This window comes from Ambystoma mexicanum, chromosome 3p (assembly GCF_040938575.1).
Source record: "Ambystoma mexicanum isolate Mex_15411 chromosome 3p, UKY_AmexF1_1, whole genome shotgun sequence".
Taxonomy (NCBI): Eukaryota; Metazoa; Chordata; class Amphibia; order Caudata; family Ambystomatidae; genus Ambystoma; species Ambystoma mexicanum.
The window spans coordinates 694,326,558-694,347,097 of NC_090925.1; the positions used below are offsets into that span (position 1 = coordinate 694,326,558).

The 20,540-nt window shown below is 50.3% G+C and overlaps 1 protein-coding gene across 4 annotated transcripts in view; it reads left to right on the plus strand.

Annotated features, from left to right (window-relative positions):
- NSD1 (nuclear receptor binding SET domain protein 1) overlaps positions 1-20,540 on the plus strand; it is a 1,891,114-nt gene that overhangs the window by 191,024 nt on the left and 1,679,550 nt on the right. For 2 of the 4 annotated variants that reach the window (XM_069651497.1, XM_069651498.1), the window contains exon 2: positions 16,160-16,929. In XM_069651497.1, the coding sequence (XP_069507598.1) occupies positions 16,177-16,929 (753 nt within the window). In that variant the 5' untranslated portion in view covers positions 16,160-16,176. Of the gene's footprint in view, positions 1-15,360; positions 15,608-16,159; positions 16,930-20,540 lie in introns of those variants that run through there. The other 2 variants (XM_069651496.1, XM_069651499.1) reach the window with 2 other exon arrangements.

Consider the following 20,540-nt stretch of genomic DNA (forward strand, 5'->3'; position numbering starts at 1 on the left):
TGTCGTGGTTTATTTACATTTTCTTTTCCCCATATACTTCATTTTGAGTTTTGCTTCTTTTGTTGTAAATTGCTTTGTACTGTTTTAATGCTCGGAATAACTTTTGAAGATGTTGATTTTTAACCACTGTGAATTATATAAATAAAATATATCTGTTAATATTTTCCCATTGTGTATGACATATCGGTAACTTGTGTTGGTTGACTCCGCATTAAATTCTTTTTCTCTTTTGGTGGCCACCACTGCTGATTGAGGCTTGCCCTTATGTGAGTTGGATGCTTCTCCTGTGTCACTACACTGTCCACCAAGCCTGATGTATAGAGTATATATAGGTTGACCTTAGCCAGTGGGTTTATTTGGTGGATCAGTATAAAAAAATGTCCCCCTACCTCTCTGTTTTGGATGCATAAAGTTTGGCCTTGTGGATAACACACATTCAGTTCCATTTGAGTGTTGTGTTTATGTGGACATGTAACTTATTATTTACAGTACAATTAAAATGTCATTATCTACCACAATCTTTTATGTGTCAATTTAACACAAAAGATGTCCCTAAATAAATTGCTAAACCAAACATTGAAACAGCAAATAAATCTGGTATAAAATGCATTGCACACATATAAGAATACGAGAACCTCAACATGATACTGTAATTATAATCCTTTCTAACATATATTGAGTGATTTGAGAGCGTTGGTTCCATCTTCTTAACAACATGAAAGGCTAAAGCTATGCACACAAAAAAAGAGAGAGCGAGCTCCCTCCTATGTAAACATGATGTTTTTAGCAGCTGTGATTGTGCACTGTTTTGAGATTGAGGTTGGGGGCAATTCAAATAGGAGTTATTTGTAGTGGAAAGGGAAATAAGGTAGATGCACACTACCAGTGTTTTAAAGCACTGGTGCAGCGTCCGAAGGTGCTTTCTGAACGTTGGATAAGTGGATCCAATATCGGAGAGCCTTCACCTTCCCTCTGAGAGGAGTGGAAAAAAACATTTCAAACGTTCCATTGAATCTGGGGCTGTTCCACCTGCGGACAAAGGACAGCACGTAGACATGTTTTCCTGGCAGCGGCGGTTGAGTGGGTGGGAATCAGTCGTGGAGTCGGCTGTGGCGCGTGGCACGTCCTCTGATCGGGGTGGTGAGATCTGTCGGGGAAATACATTTGAGTGCCTGTGTTAATGTTGTCAAATAGTCTTTAAATTAGTCTCCTAAAACAGCTGCTGCTCTATGTGCGTCGGATGCTCTCCTAATGGGGGATATTGGTGTGACAACCTCATGGGGTGACGAGTGGTGGTCCTTGCTGGGCTGTGTATGGCAATGCACCCAATTTTTCTTCAGTATGGTGCAAAACTTAGACAGTTTACTTTTTAGGAGTCCATTGATCCTCTCCACAAACCTGTTGGCCTGGAGGTGATAAATCATACACATCCGGTGTTTAATGCCAAGCAGTGCAGTAATCTCCTACACAACTCATTAAAAGAAATGTGTGCCATTATCTGAATTTAACATATCACATGTGCCCATTGGTGGAACACTTTGCGGACCAAAAATGTGTCCACGTATTTGACATCTGGATATGCACAAGGACCTGCTTCCACCCAACGTGAGAAGGGGCAGACGACAACGATCATATACCGGGACGCGCTGCACCTCTGGCCCATATCCACGTAGTAGATATGCAACTCGTGGAACGGCCAATGGGGCGGGGCAGAGTGCCCCTCATTGTGCGCAATGTCATGCCTCTGCTGAAGTTCTGAAATGTGGTGCATCTAATTGCTACTCTACAACAACGCTAAATTTGTTAAGTGTTCCTGGATGTTTAGAATGAACCAATCCTCTTGAATGTCAGCAGCAATGTGGTGTTTGGAGCTGTGGGAGGTGTGATTTAGCTGATCAAATGCTGTTATCAACAGTTTGTGCTGCATTACCACTTTTCCTGTACATTTCTGCCTCCATAAGAAATCAGTGGGGAATTGTGTGCACCCCCTTTTGACCCACATATGTTTTTCCTCCTTTGTGGCCCTTCCTTGTAACTCAATCATTTGTGCTATGGGCAGGGCACTGTACAAGACAGGTAGCTGGTCAGGGGCAGGGGTTGTGACGACATGTTCTGCCACAGTTTTTACTGGGAGGTATGTTGCTATTTTGGCCACTGTGTCTGCTGTGGCGTTCCCGAGTCACGCTTCATCTGTGTTGTTTTTATGGGCAGAACACTTAACTGCCACTACAGAGGGCTCGGATAGTGCGATAATTAGCTGGTCTAAAAATGATGCATGCTGTACTGGGGACCCACCTGCCCTTCTAAAGCCCCTCCTTTTCATCAGGAAAGACAGGCATGCACTGTTGTAGTGACATATGCAGAGTCTGAATAAATAGTCAGGTGGCACCCCTGTGATGATTGCAGTGCTTCAATGAGTTCTGTGCCTGTTCTGAATAATGCATTGGTAATCTTTTAAAAATGAATGTCTCATATTCACCGTCAACTAGGCGCATAACTGCTGCAATGGTATGCCTGAGGCTCATGTCCTGGTCAGTGACCCATCAACGAAGAGGTCCTCTGCCTTGTGTGGTCTGTCCTTTGCTTTGGGAATGTCATCCTCCTCCCCCTTGTGCGTCACACAATTGTGTCTGGCCAAGTCCTTTATCAGTGCACATTTCTGTTATGAATGTCGCAGGGTTCACTGTTTTACAATGTGTATATTCTGGCTGGAAAGAATGATCTCGTATGCAGATGCTCTTTGGGTAGTCAGGATGGATTTCAACCTGTCCAGAATGGCAAAGGCATGTAGAGCATGATTGAACAGCCCATTAAAATTGTGGAGCTTTTCCTGATAACAAATGCTGCAGGTGAACTGCCCTTGCATTTCTGAATCTAACGTTCCACTGTAATAGGCCAGTGGCTTGTGGCCCATTGTGCTTTTCAGCACAGCAGTCATGAGTCGGCCGTTAGAGTGTGAAAACAAGTAGAATTTCTGCGTATAATCAGGGGTTGCTAATACTGGTTGTGTCGAAATCACCCTTTAGTTCATCAACATTCTGTAACGTTTCCTCAGTCCATGCAATTTTGTTGTCAGTTCTTTGTGGCCCTGTAAGAGTGCTCTTGTGTGTGTGCTGTGTAATCAAGAATCCATGCCCTCCAGTAATTCCGCAACCCTAGGAACTTCTGCACTTCTTTCACTGTCGTGGGCTGGGGAGTGGAACGCACAGAGGCAGTGCGGTCAGTTATTATTTGTTTCCCATGTGCTGATATCAACTGCCCTAGATATATAAAACCCCTTGGAGACAGTATTGCAGTTTTGATTTGTCAACCATGTACCCCTTGTGAGCTAGAAGCTGCAAGAGTGTAATTAAGTCTTGTTTGCAGTGTTGCTCAGTGCCGCTGCATACCAGCAGATGTTGCCTAGATCTACGTGGAGTATTCTGTTCAAAATTTTGGGGCTCTCGCAGTACCCCTGAGGTAATCTTGCTTGTTCAAACTTCACCCCCCTCCCCATGAGCAAAGGCGGTGAGTTACTGGAGTCTAGGTATGGAGAAGAATGCATTCTTGAGGTCAATCTCCGAAAAATGTGTTGCATCTTTGGGGATGCTAAACAAGATCGTGGCAGGGTTAGGGACCATGGACATTTTCTGTACATCATTAAGGGGCGGGTGTCACAGATCCTGAATCATCCTCCAATTGCCCCAGTCTCATTTTTCACAGGGTAGATGGTACAATTATCCCTCGGTTGAGTAGTGCACTGATGGTGTCCTTTCCTCCTCTGCCTCCCTAGAAAGTGGGTATTGTTTCGCTCAGGGTAGTACTGCTCCTGGTTTCAGTGTGTTGTGTACTGGGGTCACTCCGTCATGGGGGTTTGTTGTCCATAGTCTCTCGGGCATTTGCTCCAAATCTGCCTTAACGAATTGGGGTGGGGCCATCATGGGATACTGAACTTTTCTATACTGCACCATTGTTTTGCAGGGTGTACATATTGCTAGCACAATTTCTCCATCATCTGACCCGTCTTCAAACAATTCTGTGTCAGTCACCTCCTTCAGAGGTACAGTGGGGTCAATTCAAAGTACTGTATGCCACTCGCACCCATCCTGGTCAGTCCCTATTACAACAATCCTCTTGGCTAAAACCACCAATCCTTGTATATCCAGGGACAGTATTGTACCTGCTGCCAGTTGAGGGGACACAACTGGGCGGAAAATGAAATTGGTGGACACTCGCCAACATCCTTTGCCAATCTGAGGCACCGGCTCCACAAGCACCATGATTCCATACACAAACATTTCCAGATCTATGGGAATTCTAAGAACCTCCACCTCTTCCCATTGCATGAATAATCAACATTTCTCTGATGGTGCACATCCGTGGTGGACCGCAAATTATGCCACTGCCTTCGAATTAAATGGTCATGTTCTGCTTGCTGAGCAGATCCCTGCCCAACAAGTTCACTGGGGAACTTTCAGAGTACAATAGGGGTGCTCATACCACCTTTCCCCCTATTTTCATGTCAACCTCTTAAGTGTATGGAACCGTGGAGACAGCCCCAGAGAATCCCTGCATGTCCAGAGTGTGGCCCAATGGCGGGAAACGTCCCTCGCTGATGCATGATTTTGTGGCACCTGTATTGACCATAAAAATGAAGTGATTTGTTTCCCATTTCTGCACCCACTAAGTATTCCTCATCAGGGTGGACTGTCATAGCTAGGACTGGGCACGCAACTGCTCTCTGTGGGCTGTCCTAATCCGGGTATGTGTTTGACCCAGGGAACGTGAAAGGGTTGTTTTCCATCACGCTCACCCCTCGGTATGGTACTATTGTGTCATTCGGTACTTAGTTGCATGTGTGCATGTTTCCATCCCGTGTTGGGGAATTGCCTGTTGTGGGTACTGCTGCTGTGAGGGCTGCTGATTTGGGTATTATTGTGGGTGCGCCCCCAGGGGCTGTGGTGGGAGTTGTGTGTACGCTTGGTGTATTTCATAGGGTATGGAGGTCATTCTCTGTGCGGGCAGCTGTTGTCTATTCTGGGGTGGAGGATGGTAAATGTTGTACTTGTTATACCCGAGCCCTGGCCTGCGTCTGCATTCTCTCGAAAATGCCCCCACTTCCAGCAGTTTGAGGACCCCACGCTCTGCTCTCTGTCCCATACCTCCAAAACCTGCACTTCCCCTGAGCAGCTGACCTCTTTGCTTCCACTCCTGGGTGGGGTACTACTGCTGCTATTTCGAAACATCCGCTGACCCATGGGTGCTCCCTGTTCCTTCTGTCTGTGCTCGTGTGGACACCTTCCCTTCTACAGCTATCATAGCTAGCTTCCTGTACCAATTTTCCCTCATTTGCCTGCAGCTGCTGTCCTTTCCCTTTCTCGTTCATTTATTCGTTTGTAGTGGTTTATTATTATACTCTGAATTTGCACCCATCCTTTCGCTTCATTGCCCACAAATGTCTAGTGCTTTTTGCACCTCTTTTGGTAAGCCCTTTTTGATAACAAAATTAAAAAGAGGAACTGATCGGTCACACTGGTCGCCCCAACCACTGAACCTTAATAATTACTGTGCAGGGTCTTCGTCATCGCCACTATTGTTTTGCATAATTACTGGGTATGTGCACCGAAGTGCGCCCCACACCTATGTCCTTATGTTGTTGAAGGGAACGCTGTCATGCGCATCGTCATCTAACCTTACTATGGGCTATCCTGCTCTAATCCATCCGTCCCCAGCCTGCTCCCGCTACTAATACACTTTTCATATTACCTACGGCAAGGGGTACACCCGCAGTCTGTTTTTCAAACTCTTATATCCATTTCCACGCCCATGCCATTAATGGCGGAAGCGCTTTGATCAAATTGTTCTTGTCCATCTGCGCCCAGGGAACACACTGTGCTCTACCCACGCCCTTGTGTATCAAAGGCACCCAGAAGCCCACGTTTTCCCTTCTTTCCTCCCTGCACTTCCCTTTTTCCCCGCTACTGCCATTTAGTCAAACCTCCTTACCCTCTCATCCCACATGCTTTCCACTCGAGGTGTTATTTGTGGCGCCTGTTGCGCTTCCTCCTCGCCGTCGTCCCCAAACTCATCCACTGTACTCCACACCACGTCTCACTGATCTCCACCTAAGCCTCTGTTGGACCTTACAGTTCCGTACTGGGTGCTCGTTAGTCTTCTTTCTTCTCTTTATGTACATCTTTTATTGCTGTGCTGTCTAATCTGAAATATGTCCCCCGGTCTCCACTCGTATAGGCCGCTCCCGTTTGCCTTGCTTTGTGCTGTTCGCAGTTGTTCTAGCTCTGCTCTCGCCGACTCTAGCGCCTCTTCCAATTCCCTCTGTCCTGCGCACTTTTGGGGTGGAGTGGTTGCTGAAGCGGGTATATATCGGGGCGCTGGACCGTTGCCCAGGTGGACACACGGGGCAGGTTACTGTACCCCGTTGCCAGGAGCGCTGCCAATGGATATACCCCTTTGTAGTCTGTCCGTGTCCTACCCACCTCTGCTTGCTTGCTCCCTTCTAACACTACCTTTCAAAATCCATGCGTTCAAAACGCGACGCTATTTACACAGTGCCCCTCTTCGAGCCTCCACCCTACACAATAAAAACACGAAAACAATAAGCTAAAATAGCAACCGTTACTGTACCCGCGCTCACATTTATTTCCTTTTTTACTGTTACACAGTAAGTGCCCTCTACCTAAGCCCCGCCTCTGGCAGCCATCTTCAGATTTTTACCACACGTTCAAGTGTTGGGATCCTCGTGCTATTGCTCTCGGGCGTTAGTGCTATTTTTCACTTTTTTTCTCAAAAACTTCGATTTTTCGGTCAAAAAGAGCCTCAAGCTCCACCGTTTCTTCATCCGATCAACGGGGACCCTTGTCGGATTCGTCTACGCCCCTCAAGGGTGAAGATTTCGTCAAGCCACGCTTTTGGAGGACTCCAGAAGTTTCTCAGGCCCATCTCGGACATGGCCCAGGAGAAGGGAAGCTTGACGCCCGGAAAGCTGTTCAGGGTCTGCCCTGGATGCCAGCTTCAGAATGTCTTTAAGGAGGACGAACACTCCTTTTGTCTTTACTGCCTACATGAGGACAAGACGCACGTGGAGAAGGACTGTGCGTTTTGCGGCAATATGTCAGAGCGGACCATGAAGGACCGCCATCAACGTCTCGCCAACTGGCTGGAAGGGAAGAGCCCGTCAGGCGAGAAGAAGAAATCCGAGCGGTCTTCTAAGACCTTTGAGGACGCCCCGGCGACGGGGGTCCAACACAAGGCCAAGCACCGCGAGTCCGCTGGCACCGGGAGCGCCGAACGGTCGGGCTCTAGGGGCGCCAGGCAGGGCGCATCCTCCCCGGCACCAACGCTCTGGTTCGGGTAAGAGGAAGGCCGAGCACCCGGCGAAGCTCCTGGAGAGGCCCCGGTCGAGCTCGAAGGCCCCATCGGAGGGAGAGCGAGGCAGTGTCCCTCCCCTCAAGGAGAAGGCGGTGAGCGCACCTAAGGTGGTGAAAGCCTTAATCCATCTGGCCAAGGCCTTTATCGAGACAGTCGCAGCGACCCTGGCTCAGCCTGTGGAGGCTACACCAGTGGTGGTGACCTCGGGGCTCAGAGTATCCTTGCCACCGCGGAGGGAGTCCTCTTTTATGCCCATCGACAGGACCCCCGTGAAACCTCAGACGGAGAAGAAAAAGGGGGGCAGGAGGTCGTCGTGGATTCGGCCACAACCTCTGAGGAAGAGCTGATCGAGGTCTTAAGCCACGGCGTTGGCGTGGAAGAAGACCAGCCCGTCGGGAGGGATCCCGACGTAGGAGACGACGATAACGTCGAGGGTGCTGACGGGGCCCCTGACCGCCCGTCGGACTCCCCTCAACCAGCGCCGCAAGACAACTCGGCGGCCATTTTGTTGGCTATACAGTCCTTATGCTCGAAGATAAGGACGAGACTGCCGTTACCACCAGCGGAGGAACCGCTCCCGACGGAGGACCCGGAGCCAGGCCCTTCTGGGAGCCCTCCCCCTAAGAGAAGAAGGATTCATCCTCCACCTCCTTTTCAGCCATCGCGCCCTGTTCAGCCCTCCTCCCCGTCCACGACTCGTGGGGATGATACGGGGACTGACACGGCCGTGACGGGTACGGACGACGAGGATCTGCCGTCGTCACCTCCCACCCAGGCTTCCCCGCCCGACGAGATTGGATCGTTTCACTCCATGATCGCCAGGGCATCCGAGCTTTTCCAGCTCTGCCCGGAAGAGAAGAAGAAGGAAGGTTTCCTTTATCAACGGCGCGAGGCCAAGAGGAAGACGGTCCTCTCCGTGCCTCTACTGGACGATATTTGGGATGAGGGCCTCGCCCTCCTCAAGAACCCATCCACGACGCCGGCTAGAAGGGATCGGTACGAGAAGAAGTACCGAGTCCCGGACAAGGCCCCCTTGTGCCTTCGGGCACAGCCGACCCCGGACTCTGTCGTCTCCGCGGCGGCCAGGAAGAAAGCGGGGGGGGCGCGGCCTCTACATCGACTTCCCCGCCGGACGGCGAGGGAAATAAATTGGATACGATGGGACGCAGGGTCATCTCGTCTGCAGCGCCGACGATTAAGGCGGCCAACGCCTTGGCTATCGTAGCCCGCTACGACAGGGAGTTGTGGTACAAACTGGCCCCCCTGCTGGACTTCATACCGGACGACAAGAGGGCGGATGCCCTAGAGATCTTGCAGGAAGGAGAGGTGGCGTCGGACCACGCCATTACGATTGCGACGGACATCGCTGGCATTGGATTTCGCCAGTTGGGCAACGGCGTGTGCCTTAGGCGGCGTGGATGGCTCAAGGCTACTGACTTCCGTCAGGACGTGCAGACCAGAGTCTTGGACATGCCGTTCGACGGAAACAACCTGTTTGGGAAAACAGTGGACGATTCCCTTCAAGCCATCAAGGCAGACACGGAGACGGCCTGGGCTCTTGGGGTTCTCCAGCAACGGTGGCCACCCATTCGGAGCGGCGGAGGCAAACAGGGTGCCTCCAAAGGTTCCGGCGGCGGATTTTCCGCCTACCGTCAAGCGGCCCGTTCGTCGTCGCAGGAAGCTTACAGAGGACGAGGCAAGTCAGGCGAACCCCGCCGTCATCGCCAAGGAGGTCAAGGCGGCAAAGCCTCGTCGAAGCAGGACTGAACCCGCCGTGGGGTCGGGCCCCCACCGAAGCACCCCGGTGGGAGGCCGGCTGGCGAGCTTCGTCAGCGTGTGGGAGTCCATCTCCACCGACTGTTGGGTGCTGGACGCCCTAGCCCAGGGTCACGTGCTCGAATTTCTAAAGAGGTGCCCGCGCGTCCCCCCTGTGGCCAGGAAAGAACATCACGTCCCTCAACTTCTCTTGGAGGTAAAGGCGATGCTCAAGAAGGGCGCCATTGAGCTTGTCCCAAAGAGGCTTCGGGGCTCCGGAGTTTACTCAAGATACTTCCTCGTGAAGAAGAAGACGGGAGGATGGCGTCCCATCCTGGATCTACGACGACTGAACAAATTCATCAAGGCACAGAAGTTCCGGATGGTCACCCTCCAACACGTCCTGGGTCAGCTGGAGGAGGGCGATTTCCTGTCGTCGTTGGATTTGGAGGATGCCTACTTCCATATTCCCATCCTAAAGGGACACCGAAAGTTTCTCAGGTTCGTGGTCCAAGGGCGTCACTATCAGTTCAGAGCCCTTCCCTTCGGACTGAGGTCGGCACCCAGGGTGTTCACCAAGTGCCTCGCACCGGTGGCGGCGCAGCTGCGCCGAGAGGGGATCCACGTCTACCCCTACCTGGACGACTGGCTCATCCGAGCAAAAACGAAGGAGCTCGCCGTGGAGCACACGGCAAGGACCGTCCAACTTCTCACGGACCTGGGATTCTCCATAAACTACGCCAAGTCCCACCTGGTGCCCGCGCAAGACGCACTGTTTCTGGGAGCGAAGCTCGACAGTGTCGCTTCTGGCCTCTCCGTCGGAGGAAAGGACGAGAGCTATTTAGGGCAAGGTGCAGCGGATGCTGGTTGCGGACGCGGCCAGAGTGAGGTCCATCAAGTCCCTCCTCGGAATGATGTCTTCTTGCATTTACCTCATCCCCCTGTGCAAGCTCCGGATGCGCCCGTTGCAGGAGTTCCTGGACGCGCGCTGGATCCAGACGACGGGCAGCTTCGAGGAGAGGATCACACTCGACGAGAGTTTCCGACGCGCGATCCGGTGGTGGGGCACCCGCGCACATCTGACGGTGGGCATGGACTTCCAGACCCCCAGCCACCAGGAGACAGTGACCACGGATGCCTCCCTGGAAGGGTGGAGAGCGCACACCGTAAATCTGCACGTGAGAGGCCTTTGGCTCCCGACGGAGAAGTCCCTCCATATCAACGTCCTGGAGCTCCGTGCAGTGTTTTGGGCCCTCAGGTCCTTCCTTCCGTCCATCAAGGGCAAGGTGGTGAGGATCTTCACCGACAGCACCACCACCATGTTCTACATCAGGAAACAGGGCGGAACCAGGTCCCCAGCCCTGTCCAGGGAGGCGCAGGATCTGTGGCATTGGGCCGTCGCCCAAGGGATGTTTCTGGTGCCGTTTCATCTGGCAGGGATAAAAAACACCATCGCCGACTCACTCAGCAGGGAGCTGCGCTCGGGCCACGAGTGGGAACTACGACAGGATCTAGTGGACCGCCTCTTCCGACGGTGGGGCACACCCCAGATCGATCTGTTCGCGACGGCGACGAACTCCAAGTGCCGGAGGTTCGCCAGCAGGTTTCCCCAGCCGAGGAGCATGGGCGATGCTTTCTCGTTCCCCTGGGAGGGCCTGTTTCTATACGCGTTCCCTCCATTGCCATTGCTGATCCGGCTCATCAACCAGCCCAAGAGGTCACGGTGCAGGATGATCCTCGTCGCACCTGCGTGGCCGAGGCAGATATGGTTCCCGGACCTTCTGGACTTGTCAGCGTCCCCGTCAATCAAGCTGCCAGTGGACGCGTATCTTCTCTCCAGGGAAGGAGGCGCCATCCTCCATCACGACCCGAAGTCGCTGAACTTGCAGGCCTGGCTCCTGCAGCATTAGAGTTTGGAGGATACGACATACCGGCCGACTGCAGAGAGGTTCTTGCAAAGGCCAGGGCGTCCTCAACTCTTAAATGCTACGGACACAAATGGAAGAGGTTCTCTGTCTGGTGCCACGCACAGAAGATTAACCCTCTGCGGATTACGGCTCCGCAAGTACTGCCGTACCTACTGACGCTGGCCAAAGCTGGACTGGCACACGCGTCCATCAAGATTCATCTTGCTGCGATCTCCTGATACACCAGAACCACGGGGCGGACGTCTTTGTGGTCTCATCATCTGGTGAAAGAGTTCATGAAGGGACTGCTCAGATCGTTCCCGCCGGTGAAGGCTCCGGCCCCGGCGTGGGAGCTCAACGTGGTGCCGACCAAGCTCATGGGACATCCGTTCGAGCCTCTGCACTCGGCTCCGTTGAAGTTCTTGTCGTGGAAAACAGCGTTTCTTGTGGCCATCACCTCCGCACGACGGGTGGGAGAGATCCAGGCCCTTTCCTGCAAGGCGCCGTACTTGACTTTTCACGACATGAGGGTAGTGCTCAGGACGCACCCCTCCTTCATGCCCAAGGTGCCGTCGGACTCCCACCTCAATGAAATCTTGGTATTGCCTGTTTTCTTCCCGTCGCCGGCTGAAAGGACTTTGCACTCGCTGGATGTGGCTAGAGCGCTGAAGTTCTACGTGGACCGCACAAAGGGTTTTCGGAAGACGTCACAACTCTTTGTGAACTTTGGACCTGTCAATCAGGGGAAGGCTCTCTCGAAGGCTTCCATTTCCAGATGGCTCTCCGGCTGTATCATGTACTGTCATGGGTTGGCAAACCCACCGCTGCCTGGCCGTCCGAGAGCCCATTCCACCAGAGCGATCGCAGCTACCACAGCGTTCCTATCTGGTGTGCCCTTGCTGGACATCTGCAGGGCTGCTACGTGGAGGTCGACGCACACCTTCACGAAATTCTACTGTGTCGATCGGGATTCCAGGGAGGAGTCCAGGGTCGGCCAAGCAGTGCTGCGCAACCTGTTCGCCTAAGGTGAGCCTGGTGAGGAGGTAAGATTTGCTTAATGTTGAGTTTGATGTAATGCTTAATGTTGAGCCTTTGCCACCTCCCGTGGTTGTGCATGTGTGTACTGCTATGTATTCTTTATTCATGAGCATGTGAATCCATGCCAGACCCCATGCTGGAGAAGGAACAAGTTACTTACCTGTAACTGTTGTTCTCCAGCATGGGTCTGGCATGGATTCACATGCGAACCCTCCCGCCTACCCCTCTGCGGCTCTTCACTTGGTCATACTGCCACTTCACCTGCTACCAAATCTGAAGATGGCTGCCAGAGGCGGGGCTTAGGTAGAGGGCAGTCATTGGCTGTGGTCAGTATGACGCAGAGATCAGTGATTGGTTATTACTACGAAAGACAGATCAGAAACGAAACTGATACTGGTTTTTTCTTTACCGAGGATTCCCAGCCTGACGGCGGGGAATATTCATGAGCATGTGAATCCATGCCAGACCCATGCTGGAGAACAACAGTTACAGGTAAGTAACTTGTTCCCTCCCCTCATTCTGGGAGGCACCTGACACTACCATTTTCTTTTCCGTAATAGACTCCTTAAAAATTCAATAATTTAAAAAAAGCAAAAGGCACACCTACACTATACAAACAACCTTGTTCTCCACTTGTTAACAACCCACACTCCTTCATATACCCTTGCCCTACTTGTTATCCCTTGCAAGGATATACTCACATAAGCGCGTTTACCCAAACTCCTCCGTCATGGGGTCCCAACACCGGCCAGCACTCTCTCCGGAGCTGCGCCCGGCTTCAAAGAGCAGACAGGAATTCTGTAAAACCGAATGCTACAAACCTCTGGGATGAATACGTTTGGGACTTGTCGCTGCAGGTGGGCGCAGGCCCTTGGGAGAAGCGGCTTGTAAGCCTCTGTCAGTGCAGGGGTCGTTGGTATCACGGTTGGGTCACCAAATGAAGGAACACCCCTGAACGCGCACACCAGAAGAAATGCAGTGCACTGGGGAAAAAGGCCCAAGACACTTGCAAGGATAACCAGTATTTATTTATACAAAAATAGGAATGCATCCGCAAAGAACTCTGCTGCCGCTGAACATTCTGAGGTCTGTCGGCAAATGCGGTACATTATAAGCACAAACAGCGTCATTAATGACAATCATATATAGTACAATTCGGATTGACAGAGGCCTATAGATGTAGGGCCTGCTCCATATGGGATTCCAGGCCATTGGTCCGTCTTCTACACAATATGTATAGATCCAGGGGTGTATACCAACTCTCATGGCATTTAATAATTATTCTTTGGTCCGATCTGTCTATCTTTGTTCACGATTGTGCTGCTGGGCTCTTCATCTGCGATGAACAGACCTAACAATTAGCTACTCTGACACACAATGTTAGTGTTATGATTGTAACAATGCACCTGGCAGATACAGGGGTGGGCTCTGGGGGAGAACAGAGGTCACACTAACTCGCACCCTTCACTCACTCCCAGACAGATCAGCAACTCCCAAGGTCCTCCAGTTTAGCTTTGGGCTATACTTCTGATGCCACCCTGCACAAATCATGTGACCCATTACTGAATGCGTGATAGCCTTGCCTTCTGATCTTAGTGATCGATCAACGAGTGTTAAGATTTTAAGGTCAGTGTTCTGAGTTTGGGTGGTGTTGTGGCATGCAGGGGTCTGAAAGCATTGCAAGGCTGTATTTTTCATGTAGGGATCATTTGGGCCAGGAGGGCCTTGCTATCTGCTCTGTGGGATGGTGCACTTGAGTCTAACTTCTAAGATGGCTGCCGCTCGCCCAGATGGCGTTTACACCTGCATCTACCATATAGCTTGCAATGCATGCCCCCCTTTGTGTGCAACCCCTGCTCCCTAAATGTATTCTCTTAGTGTTTATTCCTCATTCATTATCGCCTAGAGGGGTGGGAAGACCCGCTCTCCTTCCCAACAGGAGTTGCAATGAAGACCACAAGACACGTTTGAGAACCTGTGATTGGATTAACACCATTGAATCAATGCACGGTTACTCTTTCCTGTCACATTCACGGTGGGACCATGAGAAACCGGGAGTGGTAGCACCATTTTTGTCCATTTACCCTAGTTGCTTTGCACGAAACGAATTTCTGAAGTTCCGTTAGAACTTCTCCAATATAATATAATTGATCCGAGAGCAAATGAAGATATTGTGCTGAGGACGAGGTTGTGACAATTGGGCATTATCTGGGAAATGCCCTGAACTGCATTTTCCCCCTATGGGGGCTGCAGTAGAAGGTGGAAGAGATGTTTAGATGGGTCTGTAACTTAAGATTTGCTAGCAGTTTGGAGTTTTCTCAGGGCTTTAGCAGCTACAATTAAATCACCTTGGCTCAAATTTAATGAGTAGGAAGTACTAATATTTTAGATTTTTTATATTCGAATCATTGTGGTAGGTTTAAAAAAATGGCATTGTCTGATTTACTTGTAAGTTAAATTAAATGAATTGGGGATGTTTAATCTGATTTAACCATTGTATTGTAAAATGTTTTGCCTTTTAAAATAATGAACTGATCTTTTATGTATAGTATCTGGATGAAATGGTAAATGTTAAAGGTTGCTTTGCAGCCGAATAACTAATTTGTTTTAAATGTGGGGGAGGGGTGCGAGGCCCTTCCAAAAAAGAGCACTGGGTTGTTTTAAATAGAAAATAAGCCATCATGGCATTTGAGGGTCCCGGCCACACTACTTTAAATCGAGGGAGGGCTCCGCATAGAAAAGTTTCGATACCACTTCTCTAGTGGGTCTAGTGTTAAGGTCTCCTTTGACTTGCATTCAGAGCTCCTGCAGTACAGTTTCTCCTGTTTAGTTGATGTCCGTGAAGATCTCCGCTTTGCTGGGCTGGCCTACTGTGCCGTAGAAAACGCCCAGTTATAATGCGGCGAGGGCCTGCAGCCACCTAGAAAAGCCCCCGTGTACTGATTTAGCCCCTTATGGAGTAGTGTATAGCAGGGCGTCCTGCAGCGCACGAGGCCCTACTACAACAATAACCCATGAAACTATTTTCCGCAAAACCGTGTAAAATATCCTTCAGTGAAACATAGTGCGGGGAGAAGTCCCAACAGTGCCTTGGGGGGCACCAGCAGTGTATCGTTTTATCCTGTAGTATAGTGTAAAATCCATTATAACGTGAGACCCTGCTGCAGTTTACCGTGAAATGTAGTGCAGTCGCGAGGGAGAGCAGCTCAATGTTTAAAGGCCTGCTTACGGTGCTGTGTGATGTCATGCACTATGCGAGTCCTCGGTGCAGTGTGCGATGTTCTGCAGTGTGAAGCACTTACTTCTCCTGCACTAAGATCTCGTTGCCCCCTTCTAGGTGCGGCCAGAGGGGCTGGTCGGGCAGGTGAGCCCCGGGCCGCGCTCTCGGCCTGCCCCCTCCCTCCGCCTCCACTCTCTCCGCCCCCCGCCCGGGTTAGCTCAGTTCACTGGAGGAGGCAGAGGAGGAGGCCGCAGAGCGGAGCACCCTGCACATCGTCCCCCGGCCTGGTGGGGCGGCGTGCGGGGAGGCAGCGGGCACGGTGAGGGCATCATATGGGGAAGGGGAAACGTGTGCACGGTCATACATCTTCAGGGACTGGGTGCATAGCCAGGCCACGCGATCCCGGGCTCTGCACAGCCTTCCTTGTCCTGGGAGTGCTGCGAGCCGGGAAGGGAACATGGTAGGGGCATCCTGGAGGGGGCACGCCAACACCATTTCCCGGGGGGGGGGGCATCAAAGTCCAGTGCGGGATTGGGAGGGTGAGGTGTCTGTTGCAGGCCACGCGATCCCGTAGAACATGTGTGCAGTGCAGCCCGGGCTTCTGAGTCGCGCACCCAGCTGCCTGTATCCGGGGAGGGAGGGGCGGGGGGGAATGCACCGGCACGGCAAGTCCGCTGCACGTACCGGGTGAAGTGCTGTCCTTGCTCATACTGAAACTCCCGCGACACGGCCCCGGGCCTTCAATCCCAAGGCTACTGCCTTGACTCTCTGCACAGGGTACTCTGGCCAAGCAAGCCAGGCCTGTGCAGCCCCGGCTGCCATCTTGGCTGAGCCCTTTGTAACGCTGTCTTGTTTCTCTCTCTTTCTCCAGGTGGATGTCTGCACAGCATGGACCAGGCCTCCGCGCTGCCTACCCGGAACAGTGTGCTTGTGTTGTCGGGGAGCAACGCCCCTCACGGGAAGGAAGACCTCGAGCCCCCCAATGGATATCGGGACGAGGCCCCCAGGCCTGCCCTCGGACAGGACCCCGCCTCCTGCTACATCCCGCTCCGGAGGCTGCAGGACTTGGCCACCATGATCAGCGGGGACTGCCTATACCCCCCCGAGGACGGTGAAGAACCCGGGTCCCGGGACACTCCTGACCACTGCACTTTGGAGACACTTGAATCAGCAGCACTGTGCACCAACCACCTTCCCTCGAGTTCCAGCCGTGAGGTCACCCTTAAGATGTCAAAGGCTGTCAAGAACGGGATGCTGCTGCTGCTGCACGTGGAGCCCGTGGCCGCTGGGGCGGATATACCGACCGTTAAACAGGCTCCCAAGAAAGAGACTTGTGCAGTCGCCGCCCCCAAAACGAGGAAGCCAAGAACTAAACATAACCGCTCCATGGATGCCAAGTCCTCGCAAGGGGGCACAGAAGGGGCACCCGCTACAGACCCATCCTCACTGGACCTGGGGGCGCAAAATCCAGCTTCACCGTCTACAGATCTCGCCCCCGTGGACAGGTCTGACCGCCCCCCTTCGACCCCGTCACCGGGCAGTGACAGCAGTCCAGACTATGGAGATCCCGACCCCCGGATGTCCACCCCAGAGAACCAGGTCATCTTCAGCAGCCCAACAGCCACTACAGTAATGCAATTTGTAAGCATTTTTGGTACACTAATGTCAGTGGCTGGAAAAGCATGAATGGATGTTTGTAAATATGTTACATGTGAAATATCCCAGCCGCTCATAAAGCATTTTGAGGTTTGTGCCGAGCATACGAGTTTAGGTTCTCTCTGGGAATTTCAATATTGGTGAAAGCAATGATGGACTAATGGTTACTCAGGTCTATCTGTAGTATTTCACTGCTTTCTCCATTCGAAATGACCGTAGTCTGGAACCTTACTCTTTTTTTTATATTTATTGTGGTGATATTTTTGCACAACTGCCTTGGAAACCTTTTCGTGGCCGTTTTCTATTCTGTGCAAACGGAATGTCAATGTCCAAAGGAGTAAAATTACCCCTTTTCCCTTACAGGTTGTGACACCTTTTTAGAGGTGTTGGTTTTGTTGGTCTAAAAAAGAGGTGGGTCAACCCAACGCACTAGTTTCCTTGTGACAAACTCTGGTATTGAATGGTTACTGCCTTGTTCTAAGAACTTGCGGAAGGTGTCCTATTGGACTTTACAACGCAAATAATGTCTTGTCATTGATTTTTGTTGTTGTTGTTGCCTTGGGTAGACATATCAAAACCCAAAAAGTAACTTTTGACTGCGTGGGAATAATGACACGCTCTGTTGCTGGATGCTCATGAACTTGAGCACAGCGGAAACGTCTTGTGTACAGGCACATTCAAATAGACCACGGTAGGGGGAATGCATGTCCCTGGTAAGAGAGCTGTCATTCAGTTTCCGGTGTTAAGGGACACGTTACGGTATGTTGCGAGCACATTGGGATTTTCTTGTGAAGACGTTGGTCAAGTGAGTTTTACGCATGCCCAGAATAGCGTGGAAGCCTCTAGAAATGTAGCACACGCAACAGTTGAGCGTGGTTTGGAGGAAACATGTTTTTAGAAGACTGCAGACGGTAGAACGGGAATTCTTAGATTTGTTGTCTTTTCTCGTTTATGCTTTTGATTTCGACAGTACTTAACGAGTGTAATGGGCGGTCCAGAGGGTTTACACCAGATGTCCCTTACATACTCATGGGGTGGCGGTAGAACACCTCAAACAAGGGGCAACCTTTTTTCGTCTTTGCGTCAGTAATTCCAAGTTGAAAAGTACTGAGCTGTTGTACATTACTTTGTGATTTGGACCAATTAACTCATTCTGGGCACTTGGGGTTTTACACTTTATACAACGGTAGCAAATGTATCAATCCACTTTGAAACACTGCTTTGGGGAAGTTTACACTGTAGCACACACTATTCTCTGCCAAGGAAATGAGTCCAATGTGAACAGAGATCATGTTAATGGGTTCAGATTTACAATGTCAAATGTAGGTTCCACAACCTACAGTGGGTCGTTTTAAAACCTCATGTTTTAGTCACTTTCAAATGTTTTGTTAGAATGTGAAGGTTACGGGTAGAACACTACTTAACAGTTCTACTGAGCCTTGAATCCTTAACGCCGCCAGTTCACTCGTGCACCCAGTGTTGTGTCCATCTATCATGGTTCATGACCCCATCGTGGATGTATATTTCTGTCAAAATATCCATGGCACAACTGTTTTTTTTTATATGCATAGTCCTCTCTCATAATTTTGTAACTTTGGTTGTATATTTCTGCTTGTATCGGGGCGAGTGTGTTTGTGTCACCTGAGCAGTATGCATCAAGGAAAAAAAACACCTGAATATGTAACTATTTGGTAACCCCCTTTGTTTGTTTGGTCACATTGTCCTTATTCTAAGAGTATAGGCATGTAAACACACGGAGCTATACATCCCTGTCCATAACACCCGACATTACCGGACCGTTAGTGGGTTTACGTGTATTAATCTGACCTGCGTGGCCACGTGAACGTACACAGTTCAAGTTGCACTCGCCCTCTCACCTTCTATATTGGCTTCAGACTCTTGTTTTTCACCTGGAAGCCGCAAAGACCCATTGTGTTGTGCACTTGCTGTGAAAATCTGTGCCACCTGCACTCTCTGTTTATAGCCTCTACCTTGACCAGTTATGTTGTTAACGTCGTTGTTATTTGTTAGAAATTGATCATTTCTGTTTAACTCCTGATTATGCACCAAGGACCAGGAAGTGAAGGGCCAATAACGAGACACTTGTTTGTGCAGCAAAAACTCAAAAGTTGCAACAACAAACAAGGACAATCGCACGTCATCTCACAGTCTGTCCTTTCATCTGCTGCCAAATATACACGTCTGAAATCATTTAGAAATAAAGCAAGTAGAAGGCCCTGTGAACCCATATCATCCATCATACACATATGACAGCAACTGGGCACACACACCCACCCGCACACGTCCACTCCCCACTTTTTCTACAAACCTAGGAAGTGTTGATAAATTTAGAAACATATCACGGTACGTATAACATATATTCATATATGCTAGCTCACAGACAGATCGATAGATGCAGAACCAGTAACTTTGTATTGCATGCACATAATGCCAAAATAGTTTCTGGTAAAATGATTAACCACAAAGCTGAAGTCTCATTGGTTTGTAGATTTTCCCAGAATCCCATAATGGCAATATTGGACGATGTCTTTTTTTTTTTTTAAACAATACGTGTAACATAAATTATGTTTTGCCACTTAATTGAAAAGCATGCTTTCATGGGAACGTTTCATGCCTGTGAATTATGGAAGTGTGGTTCTGATAATCCCAAGTAATATGCTTTGAAACAACTGCTGTGCCTGAGTATTAACAAAAGTCAAACATCATTTATAAGGGCATCATTTAACCCTTCCCCCAATATTACTCACAACACCAACATATGGCCCACTCGTAAGAGTGGGGCAGACAAATCCAACAAAGCTGTTGCAAAAAGAAATCTGAGACTGGTTGCCATAGAAAATCTACATTGAATCTATCAACTAGCGTTCACGTGATCCAAATAGTCCTATTACCCCCCAGCCATATCAACAGCAGGACACACTGGGCCACAAGCAGGTTACCAGAGTCCAGGCACACACACAAATGTGTTCCAGGGGTCCCCACTCCACTTTGGGGAGTGGGTATGGGGGCAGTGTTCACGGATTCCCTCTTTCCCCTTGGTCATCCCCTCAAAACTAGAAATGTTTATGGGCAAAATGAAATCACCATTTTAGGATGTATACTAAGAGGGCTAAAAGTTAAATTTACCACATCCCTGGCCATTTCTGACTCCAGTGAGAGAAAGCAGACATCAAATCCCAAGCATATTGTGCAGTCCACTCGTTCTGCAACTTAAATGTTGGCATCCATGAGGTGGTAATTCACAATAGAGGACCATCCCTAATCTTCACCTATCACACCACCTCGCTGGTGCATCGTGCTTGACTTTCCACCTTCCAATCGATTGCCTGGCTGAAGTCATTGAATTGGACTGCAATACCTGGCTGATGGACCATGATCAGAATTCTTACTCTGAACATATCTGTACCCTGAAGTGGAGAACCTGCTAAATTCTTCTATATTTCAGGCAGCAGTCAGTAACGAACCAAATAAAATACAATTGGATGAATCCCTTTTGAAGAAAGGCACCTTCTCCCAGCAACTTTCCAATCGTAATTTTGCTTTTTCCATGAAAGAGCTTGGCAAGGCAGGTGACA